Genomic DNA, 11,456 nt, shown 5'->3' with positions numbered 1-11,456 from the left:
GTTACAGTTTTTTCTAAGTAATATAAAAGGAAAGAAAGATAACATAATCTCCTAATTGAAATAAAAAGTCAAACACACCAAGAAAGATAATGAGCAGGGGGATCATTCCTGAGAATAACAAATGCTACTCTTGAATTTGTTGGTTCAAGTAATACAGTAAAACAGAAAAGACTACTACCCCATTTTACTCCAGTTCTTGGAGGCTGGAAGAAGTAGATACATTTTCGGCCTGAAATCCACACACAAGAGCAGGCCCAGTCCCTGCCCTTAGCTCTTTAAAGTCACAGACCCACACAAGGTGGCACTTTCATGCCCTCTAAAGGCTTCCGCACACTGACGTACACAGGATGGACAGACAGGGAGAAGACCTCGTCAGCACATGCCTTAAATGGAGTTAGACCAGCTAAAAACTCGTGGGTATTTCATATCTCAATAATGAGAAAGGGAAAAACAAAGGTCAGTCTCACTCTCATCTCAATGGTTTCAGGTTGAATACATCTGGTGGGGAAGAGGTGGTGAAGAGGTAAGGAAATGGCACCTTCCTTCCGTCTTAGAAATCGTTTTCAGGTAATGGACAAAAAAGACAGTTAACAGCCAGCCCCCAACCCCCCTTTAAACAAGGCTCCACTGTGCACAGAAAGGAGACAGAACGAGGCAGAAAACACACAGCAGTCATGCCTCCCTCAGACTTACCCTACACTGCTACACTGAAGGCTGTTTCCTCTTCCCCACAGTGACAGTGTGTCATTTAATCGGGATGCCAAGAGATCATTTTCATACAAGGCCAGCAGATGTAATTTTCTTTGATGCATGAATAGTTCATCATTTTGCTACTAGATGACAAGGTGATCACAGGGTGACTTTATAACGCAAGTTCACTGTTTGGTATTTTGAGTTCTCAAAATGAAAAAAAGATTTATCAAATATAAATATCTTTAAAAAGTAACAAAAGTGCTACATATGTGATCAAGGAAAAAAATTCCATTAGTTACTGCCGCTTAAAGTAGATTAAACTTTACAAATATTACCACATCCATTATCAATATGGCTTCCAATTATTAAATAAATTGCCTGTAGCAATATAGCTTTTCACACCTCTACAAGGACAGAGTAAAGAGAACACCAAAGCAGTCACATCACGTTGTATCTCGAAGACACACCACCTAAGTGGCAATTGTCCCCTGCTTTTTTCTGCTATTTAGGAAAGTATTTGCAATTGTGATAGTCAGTCAGCATAATCCCACTATAAAGTTCCTCTATCACCTCTCATATTGAGGGGGCTTCAGTTAATGGATACAAAGACTGGAAGTTCATTCACTCATTTGTGACCTTAGCTCCATCCTTGAAAGACTTTTTTTGGTAGCAGGGAAAGGGGACACAAACAGGAGGCAAAGCAGCATCCATGATGACCTCCAGCACTTTTCCAGGCAGGCACATACCTGTGCCACGTAATGTACAGTGGTTCTGAGAACTGGACTTAACATCCATTAGACATTCAGCTCATGGTTTTTTTGTTTGTTTGTTTTTTGTTTTTTTTTTTTCCAATGCTCTCAAGCTGGGTTTCTGGTTTTTTTGTTTTATAGTTTTTTCTTTTAAATGACTTTTGTTTTTTGTGTGTTTGAATCATGGTCCCAAAGGCAGAAGGCAGTATTTTATCTACTTAGTCACACAGCTTGTGAGAGGAAAGGATGTCTGTGTCAGGCATGTTAACATCAACCAAAATCTGAGATCAAGTGTTTCCATGGACACTCCACATTTTTCCACAGCACCCAAAGAAGTATAATATAGCCACGGTGTGACTATTATGAGGCACGGCTTATTGCAGCTGGAAATCAATGATTCCCACTGAGTGGGAATTCTAGTGTTCCTTTTACTCTGCAGATACTCCCCAAATGGTGTCTGCCAATCCTGGGCCACACTACCTCAGCTTGCATCCTATCAGTCTTGGGGAAGGAAAAGGGTACAGACTAGTGTTACAGGAATCTAAAGGTACCCAAGGTTTTACACGTAGCCTAGTATTTGAGAACTGAGGGCTATCTAAATACCTGGAAGCACTTTCTTGGAATGCTAAGACAGAGCAGCAAGATTTTCTAGCCTCGGGGGCTGGGAGAGGGAAGTGTGTTTGGTTGGTTGGTTATTATTTACTGGGAATTAATACTGAGAGAGTATATGCAAAGGCTGAGGGCACCATGCCATCTTCACAGAACAAGACCCTAACGGCTAACTGACATACAAGAGACTGCCGGTTATACTGTAAGAACACATGTTAAGGACCGAGGAAAGTCTGCTAAGGTGCTACGTCTAAACTAAGTTAACTTCTCATGTTCAACCCTCCCTGATCAGTCGTCATCCAGGGCCTCTGTCTTGATTTCGTTGGCTCCTTGTCGGGCCAAGGCCAAGATAGTATGGTTGACTGCTGCCATTTCCACGGCTAATGAGATGGGGTCTTGGTGGTCACTATGGCTAGTGCTGTCATCCTAAACATGCAGAAATAAGAAACAAGTGTTATTAGTGGATTGGTAAAGTTCTCCAACTCACAGAAAGGCATGCTAAGGGGAAGGGAGGCAGAACATTCGTGGGAGGACACAGTGGGGGAGGGGCTCGTGACAGAGTAGAGGTGAAATGTATTTAAGTAGACACTGAATGGAAATAGGTCTAGACTTCCAGTTGACATTTCCATGATTCAACAAATAAAAAGCACCAAAATATTTTTTCTTGCTGATAATTTTTTCCTTCTATTATAGGAAGATTGCTGGTGATGATAATCAAACCTGATCATTCTAGGTTTGCAGCATAGCACTAGTCACTGACAGCCATAGTAGTGAGCTAGTACTCATATAAACAGATTATAAGAGCTCATGGTTCTTTCTACTGAGCTGAGAAAACTAAACTAGAGACAACAACATCTTATGGATAAAAATGCATTTTTATAAAAGAACAGAAGACCCAATAAACTCTCAATTACAACAGGACAAAAGTATAACTGCTGGAAATGGCTATGGGCAAAAACGTGTGGTCCTCCACTGCCAGAAGGTAGCTGTACCAGGCAAGAGGCAGGCGTATGTAGGGGGAGCGGGAGGCTCCCCCTCCACGGACAGCTCAGTGTGTTCAACAACAAAGCTGTGAAGGAAACTGGCAGCACAGGATGTCTGTCAGGCAGTGAAGACGGTGTTACACATAAGCGGTAAGTTTCTCACCTGTCATGTCTTCAGGGGAACTCTGCATCAAAAAGCTTTGGAAAGGGTAAGCTCCTTGGTGGAGGAGGGGGGATGGAAAAATATCATGGGTTGTGCTGCCCTTAAGGCATCTGGAAAAAAAACGTGGAAGTGATCCATCTACATTGGTAGATTGAAAAATAACAGGAATGTTTCCAATTAGAAAGGCAGAGTATTTTCTTGAGTAAAATCTGGAGTCCTAAAAAGAAAAAAGGTAACCCGTGGGAATTACGGGCTTCACTGTTTCATTCTCATTTCCACAAAGTGGTCTGCAGAGTTTAAAAGGGGCTCATGTGGAGTCTGTGCATTCCTGCCGTATCTGTGCTCAAGCTGGTAAACAGAGGCTGCGAAATGGGTGGCCGGAGGAAGGACGTAAGTGGACTATTATATCAGAACTGGCTGAGGGATGAGGCAGAGGTATGTATACACTAGAGAAAAGAGAAAAAGTTTTTCCTGCTGGGGTCCAGAAGAGATCATACATTCTTTTCATATTCCAAACAGAAATGAATTTTAAATTCTATGAAAATTTTAATGAAATCTTGTCAACAGATATGTGGGGGGAAAATTCCCACATTCTTAGTTACCAAATTATTCCATCCAGTGGCTACAATTAAATATATATTTTCCCCCAAGCAATGAAGACTAAGTCAGGGTGAGGTGAGAAAACATGCATTTATGAGAGGACGTGTGTGTCAATGTGCCAGAGGCTCTGGAGGAACCATCATCTGGGCGTGAGGGTTCCCATGGCGACGGGGCCGTGGCGGGGGGCCTTGCACTGTGTGCTGCATCAGTACAGGGTTAGGTACAGCAGCCCTTCGTGTTCTCAAACAGTGAGTGTGTGTGTGGTGGATGGTGTAACTTGCTTGTTTGGATCAGATCCTCCTCTCTTCTTCTACCTTCTCTGCTTCTCTGCCTCCCTCTGAACTTCTTCCCTCCTCCTCCTCCCCATTGCGTACTTGCCAAGTATCCTGTTGTATGACAATAAATCCATGTGGGTGAATAATAGGTTCTCACAAATTTTACAGGACAACTGAATCTTATACCACATTCCTTTCAAATTACATGAAAATCTAACTACACACATGAGCAGAGTGGAGGGACATTAGATTGTCTCCTCTCCCCCACCCCGTACAAAACACACCCACAGAATTGAGTTGTCATACTATCCCACCCACTCTGTACCCAAGAACCTCTGCTCAGTGCTCACCTGCTCTGAGTAGTCATTTCCGTCAACATCATCACTGTTGGAATGGCCTCCTGGACTCTGTACATCTATCCCATGACTCTCCAGGATTGCTGCTTCTTCGAAAAAAGCAAATAGATCCCTAAATTATCTGTTACATTACTATAAGAGCCAAAACACTGATTTAATCTTTGTGAGGAAATCAGAATGTAATTAAACAAGAACCTAGATTCCTCTACCTTCTGATTCTTTTAAATTGCAGACAGAATTCAATGGCCTGTGTGCCAGGGGAGGGACACAGTGGCCATTCTGGAGCCCCTGCTGCTACGCATGCCACATCTGAGCGGCTGACTGTTCGGTGCTACGTAAATACTTACCGACTCATTAAATAGCCCTCCTGTCATGGGGTTCTGTAAAGTGTTTGAGAACTGTACTGATAGGCAGGAAGTTTAGAATTGAAACGTAATTTTTGAAGCTCAAAACCAATGCCCCACCCAAACCTCATTAATTCACATTTCTGAAATGCTCTTCTTAAAAATCTGTGTTTTGCTATGTTTCCTATAAGACTCTTTCATTTCAGTTCTATTAATTCTATGTTTCTTAATATCTACATCACAGCCTAGTAATAACAAAGACGCTCAGGATTTCACTCCCTCTCTCAAAACCTTAAAAAGTTATCTTTACCATGTGGCATGGGAGTAATTGGTCAGGGGCCATGTCTAATTCTAGATTCTAGAACATTAAGAACAATGCCATTATTAGTATAATACACATAGTGCAAATAATACTAACTCTTAAAAACACAAAGAAAAACATACGACAATTCTTGTTAAGCTTAAAAGTTAGGATTATTAAGACCTGCAGTTCTAAACTGGAGGTACTTAAAAAAAAAAAAAAACCCCAAACCAAAAATCCGATGTCTAGGACTGCTTCAAAAAAGAAAGCAGCCTCTCTGATACATTACCAATATTGGCTCTCCTCTTGATCTCCTTCCGTCTGTTAGCAAACCAATTATATACTTTCAGGGAGGTAACTCGTTCCAGGTCTGATAGTTTTTTCCCTGTGAATACATACAATAAAATTCAGGTAGTCTGCATCTGAGACTAGTTTTAAGGAATAATAATTTTCTTTTTAAAAAGTTCTTTTGATTGCATTTATTGCTAAAATAACTGATACAGGGGATTTTTTTTTAGTACTATGTATACACTTAAATTAGTAGTGAGAATAAACCCTAAGTACAGAAATAGCAACTAATAACATAAAATATTTCAGAAAACCACACAATACTAAAGAATTTCAATACTAAATACAAAATTAGTGAATCCCACAAAGTCAAGCTCTAGGGTTCACAGTTCAGATGATAGTACATGGAGGCTTCACTCAATTAGCATCATTCTAGATGAGTGTGTTACTCTTCATCAAGTTTCCAGGTAGCTGAAGTAAACTTAAATCTTTAAGGCCGTATAATAAACTAGTTTTCTGCTGTCTTAAGGCAGAAGAATAATTACTGTCCATGTTTTCTTTTTTTTTTTTTTTTTTTTTTTTTTACTGTCCATGTTTTCTTGACTCTGACCATCCATTATTGTAACTATGCTAGAACATATAGCACAATTCAGGTTGCATTTTAAATTTATTATCTTCTTTGCTGTCAAATATGACTTCTTACAGGCTAACACCATGCTTGCCAACAAGGGTCTGCCTGTACCTTTTCCTCCTCCCCTGTCCTTTTCTGTCTTAGCTTTTAATCCACGGTGGGTGGAGAAGCCAGAAAACATGTTAAGGCCCTGATGACACAGTGTGAAGTGTTTTCCCGGACGGTTCTGAGTTCCTGCACAGCCTCCGGGGTGGGATGCGTCTGGTGTGAGGTAAGGGTACAGGTGTCACTGGAGATGTGTCTGTAGGGTCTAGATTGCTAGAAGTCAAGCTTCCAGGTAAGGGAGAATAAATTACAGTTTAATTATGATAAAACATTGACACTTTTGTATCTATAGCCTTTAGGCCAATCAAATTAACTGGCCAAATAAAGATCAATTGATCATCTTAACTGAGAACGGTTTCTGGTAACAAAAACAGTAAAATGTGGAATAACATTTTAACACATGGAAGAAAAGTCATATGTATCTTTAAGTGGCTCCGATGACTTGCACAGGAGCAGTAGGACTTTAGAATGGAACTAACTAAGTTTTCCCTAGCTTTGCAGAAGTCATCCCAATGCAGGGAAGAGAAAGAAGCCAATTCCAATAAGAATTCTTTCTTCAAACAGGTCTACAGAATTATGTAACACTTGTAAAAAAAAATAAATCTTTTCATTTATTTATAAGCCTTGCTTAAATATTCCAAACTTTAAAAATTATTTTGGAATTGGTATAGTTATGTTCTATTTTTGAAGACATCTATACCGTCTTTACAATTTCAAGGCCTCCTGTCTTAAGCAGGGCACTCCCTTGCAACCTTCCATGGGAACATCTGATCTGGACCACCATAATTCCATCCCCGAGAAGTACCACTTGAACAGGACAGGGCAGCGACTGCATAGGACGGTGGTGACGATGGAGCCTAGGGCACCTGGTTGCAATGAATAAAAAGATTCTTGTCCCAGATGATGACCTGGCACCGAGAGCTCCACCACCAAGTTAAGTGGCAGCTTGTCGCCTTACCTGGCTTCTGTATAACTGCATTGCAAGCATTTGCAATTTCTTCTCTCTTGGCTTCATCTGGGTATTGATTCTCATTGAAGTAACTGCAGGGGCAACCAATTAAGACACAAAGTTTGAACTTTAAAAAACGTGCTCTCATTGAAACGCTAACCCACTGAAAAATCACATTATAATGTGGCAGTACAGCATCTAGTCCAGGCTGTCCAATGGAGTTTTCTGTGAAGATGGAAATGGTCTGTTCTTTACTATCCAATAGGGGAGCCACTACTCACATGTGGCCGCTGAGCAGCTGAAAGGAGGAGGCTGATGTGACTGAGGAAGAGAACTTTTAATTTGATTTAATTTTAGCAAATTTAAATTTAAATAGCTAAATGTAACTAGTGGCTATACTATATTAGTGCAGGCCTAGCTAGCTACTGCTTTGCTTCATTGAAAGATGTCCTTGATATAAAAGTTGCTTGTATACATATGGTTGGCTGAAATCAGAGTTCTGTTACGGAGGCGCTGGTAATAGTAGGACTTTCTTGTGTGTGTCATATTGGTTGTAGCGGCAAAAATTTAAAATGACCAAATTGTGCATCAATGGGAGAATGGCAGAACAAATTACGGGACATCTATATTTATACACAACTATTTAAAAATGACTAGGAAAAAATAAGTTAGAGCACTATCCACTGACCTGGAGGGATGTTTACAACATTCCTAAGTGAGAATAACAATCTGCAGAAGAGTATGTCTGGAAAATGCCATGATGAAATTTGAAAAAATCCTATATGTACATAAATTTGCATGGATGAATGCTTGGAAGAGTAAACATCAAGCTGTAAAAATCAATTATTTCATTGTGGGGGAAGGGGATTAGTGGAGGAGATTTAAATATTTTTGTCTTTTTTCATATGTTACAAAAGCACATATTACTTCTGTACAACAGTACTTAAAAGAAATTAGGTTTACTGAATTTCTCCTTAGCATTATCAGACCTGTGAGACTCTATGTGGGAAGATAATGCTTACTAATGCTACTTTTATTGTCATCTATGATTTTAATAAGATCTTTATACTTTGAATCTGTAAACTTATGATCAGGAAATGATCCCTTGTCAAGGTTAGAAACCTCCCCTCTCTCCAGGAGCCTCCCTTCCCTTAGAATGCAGCTTTTCCATTCTGTCACCCTCCAGTGGACGTGCCGTTCACCAGGAATAAGCACACGGGAAGCTGCAGACCCTTCCTGTGAGCCCCCAAACGTGACTTCTGACCCCCATCTTCCACCCCCACCCCCAATCTCCATTGAGCATATCCTTTGCTGTGGTCCTGACAGCTGCCATGACTGGAAAGCCTTTCCTTTTCAAAAACACTGAGTCAAAGAACTAGATCATACAAGTCCTGTCAACCATCTTCCACAGCGGTCTGCTTGATTCTGTGATTTCAACATCTCTTCCTGCATGGTTTTCTAGTGTTCACACTGAGTGACTGTCACCATAACTGCCCCACTCCCACACTCTCACCGGGCCTTTACCTTTACTCCACTTGTGCTAAAACACAGCACACTGGCATCACCTGGGAACTTGTTAGGAAGGTAGAATCCCAGACCCCACTTCAGACTGAATCAGAATCTGAACTTTAACAAGATCTCCAGGCGATCTGAACACATATTAACGTTTGAGAAGCACTGGATTAGCTTCTTTATTTAAAATTCAACAAAGACAACAAAAGCAGATATTAGGCACCTAGCACTGTATGCTTGCACTGTGGGTAAAGAGAATTAGATAGTTTCTGACTTCAAGGAGTTTACAGTCTACTGGAGAGACATAAAAGTCAATATACTTGTGGCCAAATTCCACAGGATGTCTGAAGGGAGTACTGCTGGTACATAGATGAAAGTGTCCTCAGTGTACTGTGCGGGTGTCTGGAAGCTTGTGGCAGAGGAAGTGCGGCCTCGACTTAGCTCTTGAAGATGGGCAGGAGTTTGCAAGGCAAGAAAAGGAGGAAGGGCATTTAAAGCAAGGGGAACAGTATGTGTAAAAGCAAAAGGTAGATAAAAGCGTTAAGGATTGTGACTACAGAGAAGAATTCAGTGTGGCTGGATTATGGGGTTCACAGGAAAAAATGAGGTATTAGCCTGGAAAAGTAGGATGGGGTCAGCGTGTGATGAGCCTTGTCCGTTCTGGTTGGTAGTAAAGATGTCATCTTGAAATAGAGGTTTTTCAAGCCACATAGAAACATACTCCCATCTGTGTTTCAGAAAGATTACAAATCTGCCAGACTCAGCCTTCTGAATTTGACCTCCATCATCTTAATTCTGAAATTTCCCAATCAACTTTCTACTTACCTACTCCTCCTCTTCAAAATAATTTTTTCTTCACCTTCTTTATAATCTCAAATCCTTTTTTTTAAAAACGTTTATTTTAATGAGAGAGAGAGAGAAAGAGACGGAGAGACAGAGAGACAGAGCACAAGCAGGAGAGGGGCAGAGTGGGAGAGAGACATAGGATCTAAAGCAGGCTCCGGCCTTTGAACTGTCAGCACAGACCTGACGCCAGGCTCAGACTCACAGATCCTGAGATCATGACTAGGGCTGAAGTCAAATGCTTAACCAACTGAGCCACCCAAGCTCCCCTCAAATCCTTTTTTAATAAAGTTTTTATTTATCTATTTATTTTGAGAGACAGAGAGAGCACATATCAGGTGAGAGGGGCAAAGGGAAAGAGAGAGAGAGAATCCCAAGTAGGCTCCATGCCCACTTAGGATCTTGATACAGGGGTGGGGGTGTGGTGATCTCATAAACCATGGGATCATGACCCAGACAAAACGAAGAGTCAGGGGTGCCTGGGTGGCTCAGTCTATTAAGCGGCCAACTTCAGCTGAGGTCATGACCTCACGGTTTGTGGGTTCGAGACCTGCGTCAGGCTCGGTGCTGACAGCTCAGAGCCTGGAGCCTGCTTCTGATTCTGTGTCTCTCTTTCTCTCTGACCCTCCCCTGCTCACATTCTGTGTCTCTCTCAAAAATAAATGTTTAAAAAAAAAAAAGAAACCAAGAGTCAGAAGCTCAACTGATTGAGCCACCCAGGTGCCCCTTGAATCCCTTTAAAACACTCCTCCACAACTTAAAAAAAAAAAAAATCTGTTTATCTATTCTTCTGACCTCACCTTTCATTCCTTAGCCTGAACTTCATGGTGAGCCATATCAACAATGTCCCTTGGGAGAAACTTAGATTATTTAGCTTTTCTGTCCTTCCACCATGCCTGTCCAGCCAATCTCCTACCTGCAGAAAGTACCTTCCACAATTTTTCGTCCATCCTTCTCTCACAGTACCAAGTGTGCCTGGACAAAGTCATAAAATAGGGCCAACTGGGGGGCTCCTGGGTGGCTCAGCTGGTTGAGCGTCAGGCTTTGGCTCAGGTAATGATCTCGCGGTTAGTGGATTTGAGCCCCACATTGGGCACAGGCTGACAGCTAGCTCAGAGCCTGGAGCTTCGGATTCTGTTGTCTCCCTCTTTCTCTGACCCTCCCCTGTCATGCTGTCTCTCTCTCTCAAAAACAAAAATAAAAAACATTTAAAAAAATTAAAAAATAAACAGAGTCAATTGGTTTCTTTATAAATCTGTGCCTTTCAACCTTAACTGGGCCCCTCATTTCTGATGGGAACTCTTTCAGTCCTTTCTGTTTCTAATATTCCATTTTTCAGACCCCACTTAACCAAAACCTTTTCACTCTTAAGTCCCAAGCCTGTTCAAACCCACCACTATCATTCTTTTTACAGATGACCTTGCCTCCTCTTTTACCAAGATGGAGGTTATTTAATATAAGTTTGCTTAATGCAACTTCTAAACCTCTCTGAGTCACTGCTCATTCATTTCTTCATCTCATGGTAAAGGAAGGTCCATTCTTCTCTTCAAGGTCTCCTTTTCCACTTGTATCTTAGATCTCATCCTCCCTTCTTTCATTTGCTCCCCTCTTTCCTGCGTGCCCAATCTTTTCCCTGTACTTATGCAATTACTCTATTTCACTGATTTTATGATGTACATTTATTATTATAATCTCTAAAATCAGGATATATGTGATAATTGGTGATGTCTAAGATTAACTGGCAGCATTTTTTTTTGTCCCCTCTCATGGTACCCAAAATAAAGGAGTGTCTTACAGTCAAGGCCTTCTCAGATTTGATGGGGTATGGTTCAGACCTATCGTCCGATTTCAGCAGCTCTAGAGCCACTATGCCTCATTATGGCAACTCTTTTTCCAAATTATTGCAAAGCCAGTGACTAACTCCACACCCCCTTTAATGTCTGCTTAATATTCCTAGTGCACATCTCTAGTCATGGCACTATTCTGTTAAAATTTTTTAAAGATTATAGAGGTATTCAGAGTTCTCCCCCAAACTACCTTAGTTTCTTTATCTGC

General features: G+C 41.1%; 1 protein-coding gene across 6 annotated transcripts in view; it reads right to left on the bottom strand.

Annotated features, from left to right (window-relative positions):
• Positions 1-963: 963 nt before the first annotated feature.
• Positions 964-11,456, bottom strand: part of HMBOX1 (homeobox containing 1) — a 176,798-nt gene continuing 166,305 nt past the window's right edge. Inside the window, exons 7-11 of one of the 6 annotated variants that reach the window (XM_029938468.1) lie at positions 7,056-7,138; positions 5,363-5,458; positions 4,423-4,517; positions 4,112-4,183; positions 964-2,477 (exon numbers count right to left, since the gene is read on the bottom strand). In XM_029938468.1, coding sequence (XP_029794328.1) covers positions 2,340-2,477; positions 4,112-4,183; positions 4,423-4,517; positions 5,363-5,458; positions 7,056-7,138 — 484 coding nt within the window. In that variant the 3' untranslated portion in view covers positions 964-2,339. The remainder of the gene's footprint in view (positions 2,478-4,111; positions 4,184-4,422; positions 4,518-5,362; positions 5,459-7,055; positions 7,139-11,456) is intronic. The other 5 variants (XM_029938474.1, XM_029938481.1, XM_029938486.1 and 2 more) reach the window with 5 other exon arrangements.

Source organism: Suricata suricatta, chromosome 1 (assembly GCF_006229205.1).
Source record: "Suricata suricatta isolate VVHF042 chromosome 1, meerkat_22Aug2017_6uvM2_HiC, whole genome shotgun sequence".
NCBI lineage: Eukaryota > Metazoa > Chordata > Mammalia > Carnivora > Herpestidae > Suricata > Suricata suricatta.
The sequence above is the reverse complement of the archived record's forward strand: the minus strand, read 5'-3'. Positions and strand labels throughout refer to the sequence as shown.